The 26,270-nt window shown below is 36.6% G+C and overlaps 1 protein-coding gene across 1 annotated transcript in view; it reads right to left on the minus strand.

Annotated features, from left to right (window-relative positions):
• The window catches only part of RAPGEF2 (Rap guanine nucleotide exchange factor (GEF) 2), a 70,484-nt gene extending 44,684 nt beyond the window's left edge, over positions 1 to 25,800 (minus strand). The window contains exons 1-2 of the mRNA XM_008939165.1: positions 25,428 to 25,800; positions 4,284 to 4,415 (exon numbers count right to left, since the gene is read on the minus strand). Coding sequence (XP_008937413.1) covers positions 4,284 to 4,415; positions 25,428 to 25,487 — 192 coding nt within the window. The 5' untranslated portion in view covers positions 25,488 to 25,800. The remainder of the gene's footprint in view (positions 1 to 4,283; positions 4,416 to 25,427) is intronic.
• Positions 25,801 to 26,270: the final 470 nt, after the last annotated feature.

Raw genomic sequence — 26,270 nt, forward strand, 5'->3', positions numbered from 1 at the left:
GGAGCTGAGCCGACACAACAACGCCTTCCTCAAATGGGGAGGGGGAATAACACGCGTTCATGGGCTTCAACCTCCTCACTCTCAAATTGGGATCATCATCTGGTAACACACGTGACAGGTACAGGAAGCACTTCTGAGCATACAGAACAGGTACATGCTTCCACAGAGAGCACTAGCTAAGCAGAAAGGAGAGCAAGCAGCCACAAACAAGAAGCACTGTCAATGATTTGCTTTTCCAAGTCAATACAAAACAGAAGCCAAGTATTGTTCTTGGCAGTTACAAGCCACCCCACAATCTATTAACACTCAGCATCCCCTTCCTCTCCAATCACACTACAGACTTAGTCACTTTATGAACATATTTCCTAAAATAAAAGTAACAACATTTAAGGACCTTACTAATTGGCACCTGAAATACATTTGAGACTTGGGTGAGGTAAACGCAAAGGATTATTTATTTTGGCAAGTACTTATCCTAAAAGAAGTTCTTTCATGTGCAACATTTTGACACACAAATTTAGTTACAGCATTAATATTTAAAAGGAAATATTCTCAGCTCAATGCTAAAAGCATCTGAAGATTCAGCTTCATGATTTATTCAATAAAATCTTAAATGGACATGAACATATTTTCACTGCAAACAGTTGCTCTTAAGGCTACAGAACAAAAATTTACTAAGATGAAAAACATGACATAATATTACCTCAGATTTAAATATTAAAGATCTGATTAATAGTACAATAATAATAAAAAAAAATTAGCAATTGCAAGGTAAGATGGCAAGCTTTCTAAATCTTTCCTTTCTACTTAGCTATAACAAACAGAACTCCACTCTGCTGAACAGAAAAATGCATTATATACAGAATATAAGAACCAGAGGAAGAAGACTGCGCTTTGACCAAGACCTATTACATCTGAAGTAAAAAAGTAACATGTAGATGACTTGGTCACATTTTACTGTTTTTGAATAAACACTTGCGAGATAATTAGAGGGCAAACAATTGAGAGAGAATGACTGAGCCAATCTCTTGTTTCAAAAAGTATTTCTGTTTATTTAATCCTTGACTTGACCCTACAGAATTCAAATTACAGCCATTTTACTTTGCTGTGTTTTTTTTTTCTGGTGGTACTTTAACCTAATATTACATCCCTTTTTGACTGAAATGGAGGTCAGAAATCAATGATTCTCCACAACATAAGAAATGATTAAGTTTAACAAACCTTGGCACCATTAAGTTAAATTTAAGAACCTTATCAAATACCAACACCTGGACTTATTAATTCATTTTCTTAATATGTTTCTTCAAGTGTGTATTAACACAAAACCCTCACATTCCACAATACATGCTCGTATTTCTTGATTTTGACACAGACATAGGTTATTTTAACAATTACTTTGATATTGTACGATTACACAGTTCTCAATGCATCTGTCCAAGACATCTTTAAAGGAGGCATTAACTACAGATTAACTGAAGAAACCAGACAGCTTTAAGCTTTTAAGATCACTAAGAATGGACTTTTTTTTTTAAATAAAAGAATATTTAAAAAGTAAATGTTCTCCAACTACATACTTCAGAACACCATTAACTCTAAATATTAACCATACCGGTTGATTCCATTCTTGCAAACAAAACTTATCATAGCAGTCATACACCAGATTGGTGACTACATGTCCTAGTCTGAGCTTGAACAGAACTAATTCTGTTCAGTGACTTAACTTTTCAGCTAAGTTTCTTCTAAGTAACCGCACTGTCCAAAGTTAACAGCATACTTTTGCTGACAGCATCTGCTTCTAGTAGTGATAACTCTCAAGGTTTGTAGTTACTAAGGACTGGTATGGAGAAAGACTTGCTTATACTTGCTCCTGTGCAGACCAACATCACTGCTAAATCTTGCATACCCCTTTGAGGGTGCAGAAAATAAGAGGCTGCACTTGCAGGGAGGAGCAGACAGGACAGGTGACCCTAAGCTGACCAACAAGGTATTCCATACCACATATGTCATAGTCAGTGTAAAGCTGAGGGATCATGAGGGTCAAGCTCTCTTCTTCAATGGCCAGTGTCTGAGAAGGACTCTGCCCATTCTGCCTTCAATCCCAATCTGTGCATTCCTGAATGCAGTTCCAGAATCCAGCTCTTAAAATCTAGTTCCCATCTGCTGCGGGGTCCAGTTTGGGACTTCTCCAGTGCCTGCTCCACAGCATCAGTGGTGATGGCGACATAACTGCCATCAGGGGGGTTGGGTTCAACATTGATTTAGTATATATTTCCATACATTGTATTTTATTTCATTGTTAGTGGTTTTGTTAAAGCTGTTTTCTTTTCCCATCCATAAGTCTGTCTCTTGCCACTGAATTGACAGCGTGTGTCATTTGTCTAATGGCTGCCCCAGCACCAACCCTTGACACGACATTAAGAAGTATTTCTCTGAAGTTTCTATACACTTTGGTTTTGGGTTGGTTTGGGGTTTTGTTTGTTTGGTTTGCATTGTTTTGGTGTTTTGTTGTTGTTGTTTGATTTTGTGTGTGTGTGTTGTTTGTTTTGTTTGTTTGTTTCAGTTCCCCAGAAATTCAGTGATTCTTTTTCTCACAGTTGTGAAAATTTTGCTGAAAATCTTTGCAGAAATCTACTTCCAGCTTATCTAGAGAGTAACGGCATGACTATAACTTACAACTGGGTCTCTCTGGAGGCACTTGTTATTTTTATGTTGAAGTGGAAATCTTTGGAATGAAAGGTATGAAAATCTATAGAACACTTAAGAACAAAGCTGATTCTACATCATCTTCACTTTCACAGTATAAGCATAAATCCTGTCTCGAAGTAATCCTTTCTTCAGAAGAAATTCTGACTTGACTGGCATATGTTATGCCTAAAGTGTTCAGTTACTTGGACATTTTTCACAAAAATAAACCTTTGCATTACTACAATTACTGTCTAAATTGAACTGAGACCTTTTTATAGCCTACCTTCTCTCACAGAAAAGCATACAAGGTTGTTCACCAGAAGCAGACTACATGCTACAACTATGCTCACAACTGAACTTGTATATGTCTGTATAGATGACACTTTTCCTATTGTTTAAATGGCTACATTTGCATTTTTAGAAGCACCCAAACATTATTCCTATTCTAGTAAACAGAATAGGAATACTTCTACTTTAGGTAGAACTGGTTTCAGTAACTTTTTTATGATTGTTTTGATAGAACAACTAATTAACTAGATTTTTCTGGTTTTTAGAATAATAAATTGTTATACTTTCCTATCAGGACAGATTCTTCTCTGACATTACAAGAGCAGTAAACATCAAGTGAATGATGTGGACTTCCTCATTTTATTTTATTGCAGATTTTTTTCCAACTTATATTTAGAGGAAGCACACATACCCCCAAGTCCTGTGGGGACCCTCTGGATCAGTTTCACAGTTAAGTCTTTTCACACTCAAGCTGCTTCAAATGAACAGCATAGAGCTTTTCAACAAGAATCCCCCCCAGAAGTGTAATGACTTAAAAGAGTGTCACCAGTTCAACCTTCCCATTTTTCCCAGGACAGCCAGGAAAGAAAGCACTACCAAGAGGCTGAAACCAGGTTTCTACAGGGTGAAGAAGCTGTAATGCATCCCTCAAGACAGGCCAGCACAGGCTGCTTGCTGTGTATTTCTTTCTTGTTGTCACTGAATATGTTCTAAATTTTGAATCCCACACATCTATAAAATACATCATCAAGAAGAAAAATCCCTCACATTAAAAGGTCCTGAAACAATACTTTTGAAATTCTCATCTATGAACATCACAGCTGCTGTCATACATATGGCAAATCAGACAGACAGAAAGATGAGATAAAGTGCTGTAGGCAGGAAAACAATCCCTTTACTTCCTAGGTCCCACCATGGACATCTGCTGGATAGGCCAAACTGACTCTCTCTTCTGAAGTTCGGGAAGATTTCCTCTCCCAAAAGCACAAATTACAAACAACATTCATGAAGTGCAATCCTGAAATATTAGAAACCACATCTCTACATTGCTGACTCAGATCCTGACAAACTACAGCAACACAAGTCACGGCGTGTGCTGCAGACCACCTGCTGGCTTTTCAAACATCACATCTAGCACGTGATGGATAAAATGCAGAAATTATGACAATTCAAGCAAAAATTAATTTTTTGAAGTCTACTGAGTGCTTCTTCAGACAAAAACTGACAATAGACAACAGCGTGAGCATTCAGCTATTAACATCAAAACTGTCGCTAATGGCACCTCCCATCAGCATCCATTCCAGTCTTACCTGGTAGATATCAGAAAGGCTGCTGCTTCCTGAATCACTTGTGATGCTACATCCTGAGTGACTTGATGAAACGTGGGTCACCTGTGGGTGGAGACTGTCAGTAAGGTGCAGCTTTGTGAAATCTGCAGGAAGCTATAGGTGGAGCAGAAAAAGCATCATTACAATTTGAGGTAATACACAGCAAAATTAATTCAAATAATTTGTCACACTTCACTCTCTGCCAGTACCACATATATCAAGCAAACCATTGGTGCTTAAGAATGCAGCATAAAATTTTGAGATTTGTACTTTTTCTAATTGGTACAGAATTCAGCAAAATACCACCAAATTGCTGCAAATATAAGAGATATTTTAAAATAACTTGTATCTGAGGACAAACACCAGTGAAGCAATAACCCTTCCATCAGAAGTGTTCAGGTATGGGGCTTGGATAGAATTAAAAGTGCTCATGAATATTGTGCTAGTTTCAATATCAGTGGTTTCCTATAGATTGGGGATTAACAGCAAGTAAAGTCACATACTTAAAAAACAAAACAAAACAAAAAACCAAAACAAACAAAAAAACCCACAAGTGCAGCTCTGGATTTGGCTAACTTTTGCTTCTGAAGTTGACAATGTACACTAGAGAATTCAAACCACTTAAATATCTGTTATATTTTGAGCCAAATAACATGATGGCAAATAGGAATTGTAGGAAGACTGACAATTGCCAAGAGCTACAATCCTGAAATGTTTGCTCACACATGATGCTGAAGAATGAACCAAGACAGTATGTTTGATTATTGAACAGTCACCCATCAAGATTTGTGGCATACGTTTTTACTATTGCTTTATGCACACAGTTCACATGAAAAATCTTTAAAAACTGTGAGCATCACCAGACTGCAGAAAGTGAAGTTTGATAAAGGAAAATACTCCCTGTCTGAATAAATATTCAAATGCTATTTCAGAAGCAAATTAATCCTCTCCCTAAGAAGCTTGCATCCCACTGCTAGTTAATAAAAGCATGTTCATGTGTAAATTTTGGTATGCAATAAAAGCTTTAATAATTTTAAAAAACCTCTGCTCATTAATTTGTTTCAACTGAGACAAGGTAGATACTCTCCACAGAGGTGTGTTTTGTACCAAGAACGTGACATGCAGTGTATCCACCCACGGAAGTTACGAATGCTACCTTGGCACTATTCTCCCTGGATGGAAATGAAAATAAGAGCTCATTCAGCATTAAGATATAAAAAATCAAGCCGTGTAAAACATTTTCAAAAATGTGATCTGCAGGTCACTAGAGAGTGTGCCCAAGAAAATTATTAGCTCTATACCGCTAAAGGTACTGAATTATTTTACTGTTGTTTCCCTGATTTAAGCCTGTTTATGGAACATGCCTGGAAAGAACCTTGGCTTTAGGATTTATGGCAAAAGCACAGACAATTGAAAACCTTACTCTTACTTAGACTGACTGGCATTTCCTATTCTAATACTTCTGAAAAGGATTTCTTCCTTATTACAGCATGACTGCATCAGTGAGAGCAACAATGACTACATTTTAAACAATTATTTCTTAATATTTCACCTGAATGAGAGGCTAAAACCAGCAACCAGACATTAATAATCCCAAAAAGCTCCAGCAAGCCCAGAGCTAGACTTGCTCTTCATATACCAATTAACAAAGAAAGGGCAATTAACAAAAGCGATACTCTAGTACATACAGCCACGAATGCTGCCTCCAGAAAAATCTAATTATGCTCACCACTGATGATGATATACCAGAAGAAGAAAAAAAGAGCATGAAGGAGGGCATTAGTTATAGTATCTGTTGGCTGTTACTTCCCTTTTCATTCTCTAAATCAGAATTAGCACAAAACTGAACAGCACTTACTGATATTCAGGCCATTATATCTATTTTTTTACCATGATTCGAGCCACTGCAGAAATAAGTAAACCTTCCATAGGAGAAATGTATAGTAAATGAACAAGCATAGCTTTCGCAATGTGGCAATGACTATTCCTAAAAGTATCATCTCTTAAAATTAAAGTAGTTCAGGTTTGTTACCAAGTAGAGATCTTACATTTTATTTGAAGATACATGCGCAAATCATCTAAGATTCACACATTTAATAACTCAAAGATATAATATTTTGCAAGTTTTACATTTTATAAAGGATTTTATAACTGTTTCAGTCACAAACCAACATTAGGAAGGTGCATGTCCGCACAGTCTTGCACCCTGCCAAACACATTCGTTTTCTCACAGTGCCCTGCAAACACTTCCACATCATTAACAATTGCATTTATTTTTCCTCGATGCAGTGAAATTCTTAAGAACCTTATGTCAAAGCAAATTGAGTTAGTATGGTAAAACTGAAATCAAGCTATGTTTAATATAATGATTGCACTTAGTGTTGTAAATGAACAGCAGGGATTCATACTTTGTTACTACACAGGTGGTGGGAAGAAGCAAGGGATTCCATAATAACTGATGAAGTAAACTGCAAATAAAAGCAAGCTTTCTGATTTTTTTTTTTTGGCTGTAGACAATCAGATGAATGTTTGGCTATTACTGGTTTCTGAATAACTCCTCAAGTCAAAGCCAAGCTGCATGAGCTGGACTTGCCAAACGGTGACAGCAGAAGATCAGAAGCAGGCATTTTACTTAGGGCAACCTAACTAGTCACTTTGATCCTAATCGAATAGGACTACTCACAAGCAGAAAGCACATGCTCACATCTCTGCAGAATACTACATCTCTGTGCTACATGCCTGAAAGAAGAATCCACTTCAACTGCTCTACCCCCAAATAAGTTAAGGCGAGAAGTTGTGCAAAGAAAAATAAACCTAAAGAAGCTAAAACATTTAAATTGTGAGCTCAGTGAGAAGTGTGAGAAATACTTGCATTTCTCTTAGTGACATACTGTTATTTAAAGTATTTAATGTACAAAGTCATTGTGCAAAAGGGAAAAAATTAATGCACTGATGACAATGGAAAACCACATGCTTAAGTCTTCCATGCAAGAGGCTACAACTGTCACTCCTGGAGCACAACATTTGCTAAATGGTTTTCAGTAAGCAGAGTAAGACTAAAACAGAACATCCAACAACCTCAGTAGCATCAGCAACCAGCACAAAGTTGTTTCCTCCAAACCAGGATATTTAATTACATACTAATTTCTTACTTAGTGTAGAACATGATTAGAAAATAGCAATAGAAACTGTGCTACTATAGCCAGTGAAAAACTGGCTAGGAACATCAGTCTCTGCTTTTGGGAAACCTGTGACAGTTAACTTCACTACAACATCTGTATTCGCTGTGCTACTGAACATCACTTTATTAAGAAATTTTTAGGCACACTCTCTCCTTGTATTCAGCTACCATTCTATTCAATAGCTCAGTACTGACTTTAGTATTTAGTACAACAGTAACAATAAAGTTTTTCTTCTAATGTTTTAAAGCACATACAGGCTAGGTATAACACATGTTCTACCCTACAGACCATGGAGCAACACAAGAAAATCTCAGGACGTTTCCTTTGCCTCAGTAACATCATCTATCACAGACTAAAGACACCACAAATGGCATCAGATGATGTTACTTTTATCTTGTTTATAATTTTCACTAAATAATAGCTAGTTTTAAGGAGTCATTCAAAGGAATATGGATCAAAAGCAACTTGTGTATTTTACATAACAAGCACTTATTTTTCTGTGATGACCTTAAACTACAGCTTTGACAGTATTTTTGACAGTAATTCTGAACTTCAGTACTGAACACAGAGTCACAGCATCAGAAGGAACTCACAGAGTAAAAGCATGGCAAGGTAATTTAGAAAAATTAATGCATGATTTGCTCTTAAGCAAATATAGTTTCAAACTACATTACATGTACACTATATTAAAAAATAGTCATTAAAAGAATCTGAGAACTACCCTGATAACCTATTTTCAGGACAAACTTCCTAAGTGAGAAGTATTAAGGCTGCATATGTGTAGACTTAATTAAGTATAACAGAGGGACAAAAGTTTTTAATAGAAAATATAACTGATAAAATAGTTAACACTAAAGCCTCAAACTTATTTTGACAGAGATCTAACAGTATTAAATAAATATACATGTAGCTCTTGAGTGAGGACACATGAGTACACGCACTTTTAAACAGTTTACACACATGAATAGAAAACAGAGGAAAAACTACATCTGGGAACTCCCAGTTTTTACTTCTTGAAAGCCATAAAACAAACGAAAATGTAAACAATTATGGGAAAATATCTTAAGGACTAAGACGTAGCTCCATTTTGAACTGTACAATACTTTAAACACTATCACATCTTTCTATCTTAAAAGCAGCATTTTATTACTTCCACTCTTTAAGTGAGTCACCACGTTATGCATGCAAAGCTAACAATTACTTTGCTCTGAATATGTTTCTCCTATTTTAAGAACATCATGATTTTCTCCTACCTCACACCATGCCTTTTCTGAGTAACAAAAGGCAACTTCTGTTGCATCTTTTACTCAAGAAAGCATTGCCCTTACCCTACTAAGACCGTATTTTTAAAAAACAATGTATTTTCACAGTATATACTGGACAAGCAATTAAAATGTTTGCATAAAAAGGTATGAAAATCTAGTACAAAAAGCTATGAAAACAGCAAAACATAAGTGAAATGATACCAAAAGCTTTCTACATTTAAATAATAATTCTTTATAGTTTTTTTTGTTGTGAGGGTCCTTTTGTTTTGCCTTTTTAATGCAGTTATTTGTGAAAACAGGTATAAATGCTACAATGGTGAAGACAGAAGAACATAATTTTTTAAATGCAAGAGGAATTCTGGATGGAGAGTTTAAATATACCACCCACTTTAGAGCAAGGGTATCAGTAAGCATTTTATAAACAAGGTCTTCTACTGAAGACCAGTCAGCACTTAAAGATTTACAAAGCCTGAAAAGTGAGTGAAGTACACCTGCAGAAAGACAGAATTAAAGAGAACAAAGGTGTAACATTCTGTTACACAATTCCCAATGAATTATCCTACAGGTAATTAGGTGCCACTGAGATAAGCCAAGCAAGTACAGTAGACATAAGACAACATAAAGTATCACCTTTAGAAACTATTTCCACTTTCTGAAATATAAGCAACAAAAGAAAAGGCCAGTTCTTCAGCCTGTGAAGACACGTATCTCAATGCTCATTCTGTATTACCTTTTTACTAATAATATTATAAACCCCACTAATAATAAAAAAATAAAAATCTCTTCTAGACGATTAACTTAGTCCCACAAATCTGAATAACTAAATGACAACAAAATTACTTTGGTGTTCTGTATCTTTTCATAAATAAAAAGCAACAGCAGCTAAATAAAATAGATACTATGCCTTAGCCTTTCCCATTTTTTCCCCACCAAGACAGAAATTTTAAAATGTTTCTTGCACTACAGAAGTCTATATCACCAGCCCAGTATTATTCTATATCTTATCAATTAATATTTTATATCACTATTATGCATAAATGTTCATTTTTATATTAAATGTTTGTAAGTCTGTTGTATGCAGTTTAAGGATATATCCACATTTGTGACATTTAATGACTGGACACTTCTAATAATGATGGGTATTCATCAACATGCTATTGCAACAATTATTTCACTAACAAGAGAGACATCAAGAAAAAACATTTTTATGGTTCAGTGATTTAAAACACAGCAGTCAATGTAAGTAATTACAGAATAATAAAGTAATTTCTATCGATTCTATCTACAGACATGATGCAGGCTGACATGTCCAGTGTAGAGTTAAATTTAAAATAAAAGTTTAAACTACATACAGTTCAAATTAGGATGCAATTCCCATGGAAGCAGGATTTCCTTGTACTTAAGGGTGGGATGGAAAACATTAAGAAGTTTCTCTGTATTTTCTCTGAAAACTTCAGTGGGAGTTAAATAAACTTTTGACTTGAATTATGTCTTCTGTATATCATTTACTTTATACAATAGTATGTCATGTGTTTTCAATATCAAAATTTTCCTCAAATAGACATCTTTATGTGAAACTGTAGCTCAAGCTTCATTAAGACATCTAAAAAAATGTTCTTCATCTTGAGTACAACACCAGACACAACTCAAGCCTCAAAGTATTGCATTCGAGTACTACTGCTGTTAAGCAATTGTTTATATATAAAGCCCACATTAGAAGATCTCTAACAAAAAGATTAGCACTATAAGGATCCTTCGTGGTAACCTCTTCATGTGTTTCTGCACTGATACTTTGCTACAGGTAGCCCCCCTAAAACTGTTCAAAGGTTAATGCAAGCTAATGCAACTTCATCTGCTGAGATGGAGCAAGTACACACAAACTTCATTTTGTTTCCCTTACAAAACACGCAACCACTGCCTCTTGCTGTATATCTCATAGCTCTTAGCAGTTAATCCTATGAGCATTTAATGCATTAAACTTAATTATTCTTTGCTTGAAGGATTATTGACTTCTGCAGAGGGACAGAGGTGGTGAAGTGTAAATGGGTATCTGGGGAATGGAGAAAAGCTCTCAGGGACAACAGTTTTCAAAGGAGAAGTATGAAATGCATCACTGACAAACATCCATTCTTATTTAATGTAACTATCCTACCTGTTTTAGGATCAGATCTCTCAGTATTTGCTTTTCCTTTTGACAGCATCTGTATCTCAGATTCAAGGCAGCACTTTATATTCAAAAGTGCCTTTTTCAGAAAAACTATCATAAACAATATTCCTTCAGCAAATAAGAACCTCAATTTATTTGCAACAGCTCAAATGATGGAAATTTTTTTAAAAAGGAAAAACTGTATCATACAGGTATTTACAGTGACTTTGACTCATGAATACAAAGGAAAAAAAAAAAATGAGGAGCTAAATTATTTGAACTGAATCATACTGAACTAAAGCATACTAAATTTTCCAAAGCTCTTCTCGGGGTTTTGAAATTCTGAGTTCAAACCACTCTAACCTATTTAAAAATTAACAGCAAAAAATCTGCAAGATCAGAATACTTTTACTTAGAACCTTACTGAGAAGTCTGTCTCAGAATATACCTGGTAGAAGTATACCCGGTAACTTCTTCACTGGGCAACAAAGGATAATTTACCATTTTTAAAAAACACATATGTGGTGATTTTTAAGTTAGAAAGCTTCTGCTCCAAGGATCAAAATAAAGAGACCATTCCATAATTTGACTATGGATATACATCTAAGTACCAAAGACTCTCTGGCAACCTCAAGGAAATATGGTCTCTCCTCTCATAACATTTAAGACTTTTTAGCTCACTTCGCATAAATACCGAAGTCATGCTACTTCAGGCCAATTTTAGAGAGAACACCATTTCTCAGACACTGTGTACATTATTTTCCATCTCCTTCACAGAAAGGATCTGTGTCTGTCCGTATATTCCACTTAACTGTTGAAAGATTGTGGTTCTACCTGCTAATTTTTTTCCAAAATAGTGCAGAAGTGAAAAATTGCAGAACTGATTATTAAGACCTTTCAGGCCTTTCTCCTCTTCTTTCACTAACAGTATCTAGTATTTTATATTGATTGGTTTGGTTTGGTTTGGTTTATCAATGGGGAAAATTCAGATCAGGTCCATCCTTGAACACTAGTTCAAAGTGTGAAAAGTAGAATCTCTATACTAGTATATTATGTCTACATGTTTACAAGGACATACAATATCACCCATGGTAGTACCCCGCTGTCCCACCAAGCAACAATCACATGGAGAGCTGTAACAAAGCCTGCACAGCCCATGCCCACACACGAACTAACAGCTTCCCAAAACCACTGAATCAAACTAAGGGAATTCACGCTGTGAAAATCTACATAATGAAAACTGGCAACTAGGGAGAGGCACTCAATGACGATTGCAGCTTTGGCTGAAGGAAAAACTGTTTGGAGGCATTTCAATTGACTTCTGAAATATCTCTAGGGCAGGAGCATATGGAACTGAGCTCAACCACTGAACTTCAGTGAAAGGTCCCCATTATTTAGGGGCAGTAGATGTGGAGGACAATATTAATAAATCCTGGCTCTAGCAGAGATCTCTCTCTTGGGAATAACTGGTTTTCATACTCAGATAATGCATGTTCCAGTTGGTGTTTTTCCCACAGATATTTCTAAATGCTTCCTCTCATGGCTGTTTCTTAAAATGCTGAGAATTACTGCTGGGCTGGCAACTAAATGGCCTACTTTCAGGGTTTTTTTGGAGACCTATAAGGTTAAATTTTGAACTCTTTGGCCTCTTACAAGTAACCGGGAGGGGAAGGAACAGAGAACTTGGTCACAAACTTTGCTTCCACAGGAAATCAGACAAAAGATTTATGCCTAAGGATGTGAAAGCAAAAAAAGTTCAGGAACACTCTGTGGGCACATATTTACAGGAAATGTTAATTCAAACCTTTTTAAGCAAGATGTTTAAAATTCTGCAAAACTTTTTAAGTAAGTGAGGGGATGCTCATCTACACCTTGTCTACAGAGTCACTTTGGCTTTCTTACAGCAGTCTAACAAATGGATGTGGGGTTGCTAAAGAGCAACTGTACCAGCAGAGAGAAAATTGATGGTACCTGCAGGCAGATTTTATTTTCAGCTTTAAAGCACTACTGAGAATTGAAAACCAGTACACACAAGTAAAGGGTTTAGCTGACAGGTGAAAACATCTGTCCTGGGCACATTTTAAATGCTTAAAGCAAAGACCTATGATATACATACATTCCAAGTGTTGATGCCTCCATCAGTAGGACATTCTTACATAAAATGTTGCTTTTTTGCTTTATACCTGATGATGGAATATTTCATTTCATTATTACAGCACTCTAGACAATCTAACTAAGCTTGGTTAGGTTTTTCAAAACACTCATGAAGGGGCATCTCAATTTTGAGCTGTAGCTGTTTAACCTGAACTACTTGCAAGTTACTACTGAACTACAGCACAGAATTTTACTGCGCTGAACTATCTTAAAGTAAAATAAATCAAAGTGATTTAATTCTAGAATAAAGAAAGATTATATTAAGGGCTAACCAGGCAATTTTTATTTTTTAAAGATGAAATAAGAAACATTATAAAGATCTTGGAAATCCCCTCTTTCCAAGTGGAGGAAAAAACAAACATGCTGGTAAAGCCTGCTGGTAACACAGTGCAAAGGGACACTCTTGGTACAAGGGGTAAAAAGGTCACTTCTGTGAGAGTAGGATGACTTCTACTTGGAGTAAGAGGAATTGAATTCTTTATAAGAAGTTGCAAGATCAAACACTGGGAGACAAAAAAGCCCAAGAATCTAGGAACTTACCTAACAGAAACAACTGTAAAAAGAATTCCAGTGTATTCACTAATCAGAATGTGACTGAACACCTTCCAAGTTAAGTTGATGCAGCAGGAGAACCCAATGAGATCACAGCATGCATCATCTACAGAAGTTCTGGGCTCATCTCCATGGCCCCAGCAGAGACCTCATTTGGAAACACAGCACACATTCCCAGCTATATATTTACAATAAAGATGGACTTAAAGCCATACTCATACACAGATTCACAGAACTATCAGAATTACCAGAAGAAAAAAAAACAAAACGCTATTTGAGAAAGTGCAAGAGGAGCATGGCTTATTTGGCCCAGTCTAAGAGAGGGTATGGTCACTACCTAGAAATAGGAAGGAGATAAAAGAAGTATTTCCAGTAAAAGGCAATGCAGGCGCAAAGTCTAACAAGAAGGAAGTTGAAAGAAGGTTGCTGTCTAATGAACCACAAAGATTCTCAAAAACAGGCTCAAGCAGAGCTGTGGTAGAGAAGGCTTTCAAACCTGAGCCAAAGTTATGAACATGCTGTGTAAGAGTGTGTAATGGCAGTGACCCAGAAAATCCATTCCAAATCCACGTCACTGTTCCAAGCAGGAAAATCTGAAGCCATTCTTTTGTGGTTGGTTGGTTTTGGTGGATTTTTTTTTTTTGGGGGGGGGGGGGGTTTTTTGGGTTTGTTTTTTTTTTTTTTTTAAATATAATTCAGAAGAAGGCTAACCAAAGGAGGAAAAAAAGTCAAAAACCAACATGATGAACAGTGTAACATTTTAGATTTTCTTACTGGTAGCTTCTTAGTAACGACTTCAGTATTCTGTATGCTTGCAAGGACAATATTTTTAAGAAGATATAGATATGTAGGGAATTGCTGTGCACAGTGTAAAAAGCAGAGATTTCCATTTGTACACTAAGTCCTACCTCTATAAATACCAAATTAATTCAATGGAATTTGATGAAAATTTGAATAGAGACATGACAAGCAATTAAATGGAATTTTTTTTTTAATGTTTGATAGTTGCATCCATGTCAATGTCACTCAGTCCTAACTAAAGGATTCTTTGCTTCATAGTAGCAACGAATAGTTAAAGAGAAAAGTAGGCTGTTTCTTTTTTCCTAATGCAATGACTTTGCTTTTCAGTAACTTAAGCAATAGGAGGGCATGCGTAATTTCTTCTGCTAACCACTGGCTCCAAATAAGAAATGCAGTGTAACTATTTGTTCTCAATGTCCTTGCTCTACAATGGAGGTTTCCTCTACTTCTCTTCTCTGACAATGGAAGATGCACGTTTTTGCTTCATGTCAAGCAAAAACACCTAAAGAAATGCAATACTGCAGGATGCATATTCTCAAAACACAAGAGGTTATCACAGCACTTGTTCAACAATGTTTTTAAGAATATCATAGTGTTCTTTGATATGAAGCAAACCCATGTACTATCTTAATCAAAGTTTTGAGATTCTTAATTGCATAACAGTGAGCACTTCAAAATTAAAAAAAAATTAAAAGGCTTATAAAAAGTCAAATAATTTTTCTTAAAAATGGAGATGTTATTTTGAAAATAAGGTGATTTTTGAAAGAAGTGTTATAGATAATACTTCCGAGACTGATTCACAAAAAGCAAAAAGTTTTCATATTTGCATTATAAAGTAATGTATGTAATGTCTTGTTGCTTTTCTGGGTAAGAAAAACAGCATAGCAATGAGACAACTCAAAATATTTTTGAATGAAAAGCATTTCCAATATACATGAATTATGCTGCAAAATCTTACAATAGTATGATTTTACCTTATCTGTAATTTTTTATGCTATACTACTATGCCTACTAGTAAACAGCTTTATTACTTATTATATGAGTTTTGAAAGTGCAACTGTGCTCATGCCATAGCAATATAACAGCCATGAATGTTGCTGTAACATCCCCACTTTTGCTTGCTAATTATTTTATTTTCATTTTCCCTCATAAGGTAACCAAAGAAAATTAATGAATATTTTTCATACTGACACAAACTCTTAAAAATGCATGTGGGATCATGCATTCCTAATATCCCCAGAATTTCTATTCTGTCACACAGAACAAGATTCTGACTTCTTTGAACTACTCAACATTTACTAGATTGGGCAAAAGACCTACTTGTGTGTACTCACTGATCACAGGAAAGGAAAAGGTAAAGGACCATTTTTCTTCTTTTCAACAAAGAGTCTTCAGGTAAGTGCAAAGTTGTTCCCTAAATTCTGGAGCACCATGCACCAACAACTCTGCAGAGCTATTTAAAATTATTTACACAAATCAACACAGAACCATCTTTTACATTAACAGTATTTCCACTGAATCTTCACACAAACTGCAGAGCTTTTCTTTGTAGTCTTAGTGTCAGTTATTCAAAACTGTGATATCAAATGCTAAGCTTAATTAGCACATTTTTTTTACATCACCTAACCTTTCCAAATGTCTGCAACAATATATTCAGAAGTAATGGTAATGGTTTCTCAACTTCCTTCAACGACAAAGCAAAATAAGGCCCTACATGGTGCCTGCTAAAAACGGAGGCTCCTTTAAAGGAAGGAAACTTCATCAACTGAAGTACCATGTTATTCTGCTTAAAATTATGACATTTAGATGTGACTTTCAGAAATTTATCTATTTGTGTTTGTGCAGGTGTTCACACAGTTTAAATCATCCCTTATATTCCTGCTTTAGATCAACAGCACACTAAAAACTTCAATTCACTTAACAACTTATACCTTTCTACTGACACCATGAAATATTTCAACGGTGCCTATTCAGGAAGAGATTTAAAATTAGAGGTTGCCAAACTGCAGAAAAAATAATCAGCTCAGAAATCAGCAAGAAATACTAGGACCAATAACTGATGCCTGTTCTACACACAATTAGTGAAGTTTGTATTTTTTTTTCTCCCACCTAGGAGAAGACAAGCTATAAAGACCCAGGATGTGTGTAGGTACATCACCTACTGCACTACATCACTTTGCAATAACTAGAAAATTCTAAAGTCAAATCTTATGCACATATTTATGACAACACTAGAATGATCATTGCTATAACATCTCATGGTACAAAAGATTAAGAAAAGTGGTAGACATTTTAGTCATTTACTACATTAAATATTTTATCTCTGCATGTTTAGCTGAATAAAACCCCAGCTGGAACATTGCAAAACAAAACCACATTACTCAATCTCAGGAATTCCTGAATTTAGTTTTCCCTGGGTACCATCAGCACTGAAAGAACAGTGATGTACAATACTAATGGAAGTGGCAGGTGTAGGAGTGACATTTAATTGTCTAAACAACCTCTTCCTTCAACAGGAAAGAGGTAAATAACTAGATTTTCTGTACACAACTGCTAACATGCATGCTACTGTTTGTGAAACTATGCTTTTGTGTCCATTTATTTAGGAAAAGCAGTTGTGTTCAGAGGACCTTGGTAATGCTCTTCTAAACTGTAATATCTGAAATCCTTTGCTCTGAAATGCAATAAATCTCTCATCATCTCACAAAACTAAATAAAAAAAAAAATAGCAACTAGAAGAATCTCTTGGATTAGAAAACAAGCAAGACTGAACAGGACAGAAACTCCTGGAGTCAGAACACAGAATATGTTTACAGAAGTCATACATCAACAGGCAAGGACAGCTATACCTAGCACACAGACTTCTACATCTATTAACAGAAGCTAATACCACTTCTATTCCAGTTTGCTTTTTATTCTGCTCCTATAGCTGTGAACAGCTTCACTGTTAAAAGACTTAGCATGAGTCTTCTCTGTTGCCTTAAATTCACTGAACCACCATGTCCAGATGTGAAGCTAATTATTTAGGTAGGACACTTAACAAAGGCTCCAAAATCCATAAATCCATGTATTTTCCTTTTCCTTATAATTCCTTAAAAGCAATGACAATAGGAAAAAAGATCCTTCTATAGTACTTATAGATATTTGAAACAAAAGCCCCCTACAGTCAGCTTCTAATTTGAAGGCCAAAAAGCCCAGCTAAAAATCTGCTGGTGATGTGAGTCAAAACTGAAATGGCAAGCACTCGAGGGAAATACATCCAAGTCTGGCATCTGGCTCTTTCCTGAGCAACCTAGAAGGGTAATAAGCAACTGCTCGCCAAGTATTTGGAATTTTTTTTTTTTTTTTTCCTCTAGCTTATTATCAGGAATACACTACGATTTGGAGGTCAAGCTGTACCTTGATCAATGAAGCAGCAGAGTGTAAAATGCAAGTTCTGAGGAACCTTTAGCTGCTTACGTTTAAGAGAAAAAAGAAAAAAAGAAAAAAAGAAAAAAAAAACAAAAACAAACAAAAAACAAAAAAAAAAAAAAAACAAACAAACAAAAAAAAAAAAAACACCAAATCAAGAGCCCAAAAAATGTAGTTGAGTTAAAATGAGAGCAGGGCTGACAGTTCAGCAAATCTAGGATATAGCTAACTAAGAAATAATTCCACAGTGCTGTTTAAATTTCCAAAATCTAGAATGATTCTTTTTTCAACCACAACCAAATACTTCCAGTTCTCAGGTGCAATGTCCTTCATCATCCTGTTTTCAAGCAATTGATCCCATTACCAATATTAAATTTACAGTCCAGTCCTGAAGCCACAGTCTCTTTTTCAGGCATTACCACCCCCTTTCAAATCATCCCACATTACACCTTCCTGACATTCATGTAACTCCTACAGCATTTGGTAGGTTGGCAGGTGAGCAGCAGCTGGTAGGCATTTAGGAGACAATGCTATGGATGGAGTACTAACAGCACAACCCAGCTCCCATTCTCCTGGCTCTGCAGGAATAACAGCAGCACAGAACAGTAAAGTCTATTTTTAACTATAGAGCAAGCCAACATGACTAAAATACACAAAGGGAGCAGACCTACAAAATAGTACAATGTCATTTTTTATGAAATCATTCTTCAGAGAAGGAAAAAAAATTATTTAATCCATTTCTCTTGCTTGCAAAGTCACAGTTTGGAGTCAAGCTATAAACCGATAAATCCTACCCTGCATCAGCGTGTCCAAATGACCCATAGCACAGCACCTATGCTTGTAAGCAAGCAAGCTGAAAGGCTATAGACAGACAAAAGGAGGCAATATTTAGAGGCTCAGTGAAAGAAATCACAGGTTGAGGAATTTTGACCACTGGGTTATTGTCTGGGTTTATAATGTGGTTCCTGCATTACTGCTACTAAACATCTGGCATTTGGACATCACCCAACCCTGAGACAGCTGAAATAAGTTATCTGCAGGTAGAAAATTACAAGTGCTATATGGAGCTACATTTTGTCATTGTCACAGCATTTGTCAGCTTATTAACAGACACTCAATGCAGCTATAATGTGATAATTTGCACCACTTTGCATCCTAACTTAGCAGCCTCCTTTTCCTCTATTTTGAAAAGCAATTGGCTCTTGATTCAAGTCAAGAAACTGGGGCTGAAATAGAAGGCTGCTGTTAAATCAGTTTTCATACTCCCAGTCCAAAAGAGAAGTGCCATCTCCATTACACACTCCAAATGCCACTGAGATATGAATACATTTCAGCGCAGACTCACAACCATCTTCACATTCAAGGCAAAATCTTAACATTTTGTCAAATAGTTGAGAACTTTCTGTTGTTCATGACAATAGTCACCAAATGGGAATTAAGAAGACAGAATCACAGAGTCACAGAATGTTAGAGGTTGGAAGGGACCTCCAGAGATCATCGAGTCCAACCCCCCTGCCAGAGCAGGACCATCTAGTCTAGGGCAGGTCACACAGGAACACATCCAGATGGGTTTTAAGAGTCTCCAAGGAAGGAGACTCCACAACCTCCCTGGGGAACCTGTTCCAGTGCTCTGGAACCCTTACAGTAAAGAAGTTTTTCCTCATGTTGAGGTGGAACTTCTTGTGCTCCAGCTTGTGACCATTGCCCCGCATCATATCACAGGACATAAGTAAGATTTGCCCTTTTCATCCTGACACCCAGCCCTCATATATTCATACACATTAATTAGATAGAATCACAGAATCATAGAATCATAGGGGTTGGAAGGGACCTCGAAAGATCATCTAGTCCAACCCCCCTGCCAGAGCAGGGTCACCTAGAGTACATCACACAGGAAGGCGTCCAGGCGGGTTTTGAATGACTCCAGTGAAGGAGACTCCACAACCTCTCTGGGCAGCCTGTTCCAGTGTTCCATCACCCTCACAGTGAAAAAATTTTTCCTGATATTCACCTTGAACCTCCTATGCTCCAATTTGCACCCATTACCCCTTGTCCTATCATAGGTCATCACTGAAAAAAGCTTAATCCCATCTTCCTGACACTCACCCTTTACATATTTGTAAACATTTATGAGATCACCCCTCAGTCTCCTTTTCTCCAGGCTAAAGAGACCCAGATCCCTCCTAAGTCTTCTGTTCTCCAGACTAAAAAGCTCCAGGTCTCTCAGCCTCTCCTCATATGGCAGGCATTCCAGTCCAACACATGTAAAGAAAAATCAGAAAGCCCCTCTGAACTAAAGGAGGGACACCCACACGCCCATTCGCTACCCAGCACAGGGAGCACGAAGCACAGGAACCACTGAAATTTGGAATAGACTAAATTGTTTGATACCTTTTTAAGGCACTCCACATACGCTCTGTAAGAATGGTATATTACAGGAGACATCAACTTGACTGCCAATAACACAGGACTGGGAAAGGCTAGAAAACTAGCCAGTCCAGGGTGTGACATTTAGTAGGCTTCTCCCCATTTAGGAAAAAAATTCCCTTTTCATGAAAACAGAACTAAATATGCTGGGATTCTGTGCTCCAGCATTTTCTATGGAGACAACAGATCACAAATAGACTGACACCCTTATTTTTAGCTTTTTGACCAGATTAAGGTTTAGGCCAAGTAAAGAATGGCAGGTTATCTAAATACCATGAAAGTGGTTCATGGTAGCAAGCTTCATACTTGCAATCAGAGAAACTAAAAAAAATTAAGAATACCACCTACACAATTTTTCTTCCTATCTTCCAGTTATTTCACCAAATGCAACTGTTTATGAGCTCTCATTTTTTCCAAGGAAAAAAAAACTTAAAGAAAATTAGGCAATAGCTCATCTCAACCTATATGTCTCAGATATACTAGGGACTAGGCAGCATTACTATTTGGGTCAGGTGCTACGTTAGCATAAGGTTATTTACCTTGACCATCAACCACCTACAAGCATTGCAATCCATTGTCCCTCATCTGCCCTTCTAGTATTCCCATACAAACATAGTTTAGGAAGGAATAACAAACACTCCTAGAAATTTCACCTCCTGGGCATAGGATCACCTTTCACAAGCAACCTACTGAGTGGAGACCCCTTCAGTACAGTTCCTGTGGTTCTCAGCTGCATCATCACCATATCAAAATGAATGGCAAAAAAGACTACTGGCAAGCTGACAAAACTGGAAGAACCACCAATCATTCAGTAGTGGGCTATCATATGAGTGCCAGTTACATTTCAGTAACAGACTGACAAGATAATGCAGAATGCATGCAGAAGTTGGAATTCTAAGATGCCTGCAGACCTGCGGAGGTCATCCCATGCTTCTTTTGCACTATAGCTACCAGACTATTTAACACAATATTGAGAGCGAATTGTTGCAGGTACAAGGTTCTTTGGTCAAGGATAAATCTTCAATTTTTTTTTTTGTTTTCTGAATTCCTTAACATTAATTATACTTATTATATACAGGGTCTTCACAGTCAGTAGTACTTCTCATTCACTGGCAACAAAGAACACTGGAAACACTGCTTCAGTATTACCCTCACCTGCATGAAATCCTGAAATAGCCTCCTATCAAGGGGTTTTTTTTGTTTGGGCTATTTTTTTTTTCTTTCTAGTTGTATTAATTCTATTAATTTTTAAATGTAGGGAATGCTAACATAATGCATCAATAATACCAAGTTAAAAGAATTAAGTTGGATTGTATATCTACTGTTGCAATTAAGATATCAAAAATAAAAATCAGACTTTAATAAAATAATCCTGAGATCCTGAAAATCCTGTGTTTACTTCAGCCAGACAAAAATCTTTTTGATGTATGGCTTTTTAATTGCTTGAAGGTTGGTTTTTTTTTTTTTTCAGTTGTTGGGTATCAGCAGCTCTCAATTTCAAGGTGGATTTTTAGCATGCCTGAACATAAGGCAGGAGCACCTACAATTCAGTAATGATAAATAGTACTAGTCTGTTGGTCTCAAAATAGCATTTTGGAAGACGCTGACTTTTCCTTTCAGGTACACAGTGACTTTCATTGTGTCATATAAATGACATTTCAGCATGCACCATCATAAATATCTCTTTGCAAGCACTCCAACACCACTACTAGATTCAGCCACTTTGGAACATAAGCCAGAACCAGTAATATTGATTGTTTGTTTTCCCAATACTCATTGTCAGGCCCTAACTCTTCCTGCTTCATAAACTTGCTAAACAAATGCTCTACCATGAGATCTTCTATACCAACTATCCATGTAGACCTGAAAACATTTCAGGTACTTCTTAAGGAGGCAGAGAAAACAGTTTTGTGCACACACACAATATATATCAAGACAGTGGTGCTTTTTTGTGTATGGTTTTCTTTTTTTTTTTTTTTTCCTCCCCTCCCTCTCTTTTAAATATGTTGTGCATTCCCCAGTCCTTGAAACAGTAACAGAAAGATAGCAGGACATCTCCTATGAGCCAAGGATGCTTTCATCGCTATCTCTACAGGTCACTAATGCATTCACTGTCATCCCTGTGAAATGACCTAAATTACGCCATTTATAAGCTTTTAGGAAAACCTGCAGTTAAATGTTGTCCTGGAGAACAGGAATTTAGCCAGACTCTACCACAGATCTCCGGTAGGATGCCAGGTAAAGTCACTTCAAATCAACCTTTCATATGATCATTAGGCCATGGGTGCTTGAACTGGGCCAACACATACAAAATTCAAAGAACAAAATTCAGATTTTGAACACTTAACTTAGGTCTAGATATGCTGAGGAATAAGCATTTTAATTTCTCAAAACTCTGTCCTTTTTGCCAAAGATTTGCTTCAGCAGAGGTAGCTGAAAAATTAAAATAATGCCCACCCCATGCACTATTTTTTTTTTTTTTTGTGGCTTTTTATGGTGTTTGTAAATACAGTATTCATGCAATTTATTAATGCTTACATCTTCTGAGCAGGACTTCAGTAGTATGCCATAAATACAGCCTGGCCTTTTGAGCAATGAAGCTAGCCCAAAACATCAAACAGTTCCTCATGAAACCAGAGCTATCCATCTTGAGATGAATCTTGTTGAAGATATATGGTCACGTAATTAAAGACTGTATCATAATGTATCTGTAAAGAAGTGAAACACTATTCCTACTCACCGGAAAAATTCACAACTCCTATATTGAAGTTGAAGGATATACTGAAGAAATAGCTTGTTCAGCAGATGACAACAGCTGTGTACCAAGAAACAGCACTGACAGATCCCTATCACCTTCAGATAGGTGTGTGTAGCACTGCTCCACACTCTCCCTATTTATGAAATATGATGTATATGGGACCTGTATACTTTATTTATTCTGCTGATTTCATTTCTTATATTAAATAATCTAGGAAATACAACACATTTTCACTTCTCTCCATTTTCACCATGACCAGCATAATGGTCAGTTTGCATACCATTTTCACAGAACAGTAGGTTTAAACCATATCCCTCATTCCTTAACTAAACCAGTGCAAAATTAAGATTTAATAGCATTAACTAAAATTAACTTGTAGAATTTTGTGAAACTTTGCACAGATTTTTGCATTCAATTCCAGATTGTCCCAGGAAATTAAGCTGTAAAACTCTAGGCAGGGGTGTCAGAACAGTAATTAAGGCTATTCTTCTTGAAGTAAGATCAAGTCAGATACCAATAAAATGTTTAGGATTCTGGGAATGCACTAACATGAAAATAACTCATCACAAAAAATCATTAATCCAGCAAATTTTCCTTTTAGGCAAAGCAAGAAGAAGTCTGTATACCTTGAAATTCCAAGCTTGCCTTCCCCTCTCTACCAAAAATTCACATCTTTCAGTCTCATTTTCCATGGAAAATAACCTCTACTTGGAGAACAAGCATGGAAGGTTTTATTGTCAAAGTGGTGATTTTTGCTGAGATGCAACGTGTCCAATCAGTTTTGTTTTAAACTTCTACATAAACTCTAAACTACGCATTTTGTTCATGCAAAACCTCCAACTGTGTGCCATACTTATGTCAAAGTATGATCTTTTTTTTCTCTTACATTTATGTGGACATTTCTCAAGGTAAACCAATTTCCTCTTAAAGCAATATCTTGACCTCATCCCTTTTACTATTCCTACATTTTGGTCTAGAGAGTGAAATTTATCTATGTGATTTAATTAACTTGAAGTAACACAACTAAAATATGATAGAGCTTGTAACGTAGTCTCTAAAGTGCCAGGTTAATTTTTTCCTTTATCTATCAGCAATTTTTTATTTCAGTCAGACTTGCTGTGTTACCAGAATCAATCTAGAACTTTTCATCCACATTCTTTGGAGAGTATAAAGAGCAGGAAAAAACAATACATATGCAGCTTTCTCATTTAATTCCTATTTGCAAATTTAACTTATCCTATTCTATTTCAGCTTCTTCAGTACTTGAGTTTCAGGAGAATGAGATTTTTTTTTTTTTTTTAGACAAAGTTCTAAATATTTAATGAACACCAAATGATTTGGTAACATGAACTCCTTTATACTTAGAATGTAATTAAGAAGGGGGGAAAGGAGCAAAAGTCTACAAGAAACTGTGATATGGTCTGCTACATGCATAAGAAAAATGCACTAGACATTCTGAAATGTTTCATTGGTTTCTGTACTTCTAAACCATCAAAACTGAATTCTTGAAGAAAATGTTCCTCCTTTAAAAAGTTCCTCCTGTCCCATCTTCCTATCATTTACGATTCTTACCTGTATATGCTGAACATACTGTCCACAAACCCACGCACACTCTAACACAGAGTATGCACAGAACATATACATATAAACATCTTTTCAAGAAACAAACTGTAAGATTGAAAATTATATTGAACCATATAAAATCTAGCATGAAGATTTAAACATGTTAGCTGAGCAATAAAAATCTGTACTTCTAGACTCTTTATCACGCAAAATCTACATTTCTAATTCCTGACACCTGAGGCCTTGTTAAATAATGTTTGCTCTTCTGCTTATGAATGCATTTTTCCCAAACAATAAACACTGGCAGCCTATGGGATTAAAGCATGACAAAGGTGTAGCTGACTCATGGGATCAATTAGGAAGCATCAGTACTTACGCCTTTTGTTCATTCCATGTTTCACTAACAGTTTCTGCATTTTCAGCATAAGTGCATCACAGATGTTAAACGCCATGCTACAAGGCAACAGGACACTAGTACCACACACTAGACAGAATAAATCTATTCTTATCATCACTCACAATTATATCACTTGTTGTAAAGCTTCCATATTTCTTTAAAGTTTTAACAATGCATAAGGATTTTAACTGAATGTTCATAGCTTCCTGCCCAATGAAAGTATGTCAGCATTTTTTCCAGTAAATTTTTAACATTCAAAAAGAACCTACAGAGTTGCCTTTTCTAAGCTAAAAACAATCTTAAATACAGCCACCGACTCTAATGCCACCTCAGGTACAGCTTTCCCTCAAAACCCACTATTAAATCCACAAGCAGGAAAGCCCATGAGCAGGACGACAAGAACTTTCAATCTCCATGCAGTTTGCCCGTGACAGGTTATTGATAGAACAAACAGAATTTGCAATACTTACTGAGTGTTTCTCCTGCTGGCCCATAACTCCATGGTTAGCTGGGATTGCAAGTGGTTTCATAATGAAGAAACATAAGCTGAACTGAATTTACACATCATGTACCAATTTCTTATGGATGGCAAGTCACCCTCTACAGCACTAAATTAAAAAGAGGAGGGGGGGGGGAAACCAAGCTGGAGCTAAAAGTGTCACTACTGGTAAGCTCAAAACCCCCCTCACACTTGCAGTGCAGAGCAGCAATCCAAACGACAGCGTTAGTCTCCATTTTTGTAACACTGAAAGTCTAAGCGTGTCAGGACGTACAGAGCCTGATGAAACCCTACATATCCAGCATTCATCCACAGGAACAAAACCATGCCCTGAGCCTGAGGAATGGGAAGAAAAGAAAAAGGAGGAAAAAAGCTAAAATGGCTGCCTGCACACAGACTCCCTCAAAAAGGCTTAATACAGTATTATATTAGTCAGGGTGCAGGAACCAGCCTCCAGCATTCAGCCAAGCATTGTTAATACTCCTGTTTCATTTGCAATCACATACACTCGCACACGCAGCCTTCCCCCCCTCCACCACTACCCTTCACTCCCCCAAAATCAGGGCAGAGCACGCGAATAGGGACCTCCTCCCCTGGCTGCTAATGATGCTGACAGAGTAGTGACCAGTGATCTCTGTTCCACTCAGCTAACCAAGTTTGCACAATTAATCTTAGCAGCATGACATTGATGGACATTTAATTTAATGATGCCCATTCCTCGCAATCAAGACAAGCACGTCTACCGCCCAAAGAGTCAGCAACAAAAATACAACACAGTTACACACACAAAAACCCAGAGAATCATGAGTCTGAA

The sequence above is a fragment of the Merops nubicus genome, unplaced genomic scaffold (assembly GCF_000691845.1).
Source record: "Merops nubicus isolate BGI_N331 unplaced genomic scaffold, ASM69184v1 scaffold9484, whole genome shotgun sequence".
NCBI classification, from domain to species: Eukaryota; Metazoa; Chordata; class Aves; order Coraciiformes; family Meropidae; genus Merops; species Merops nubicus.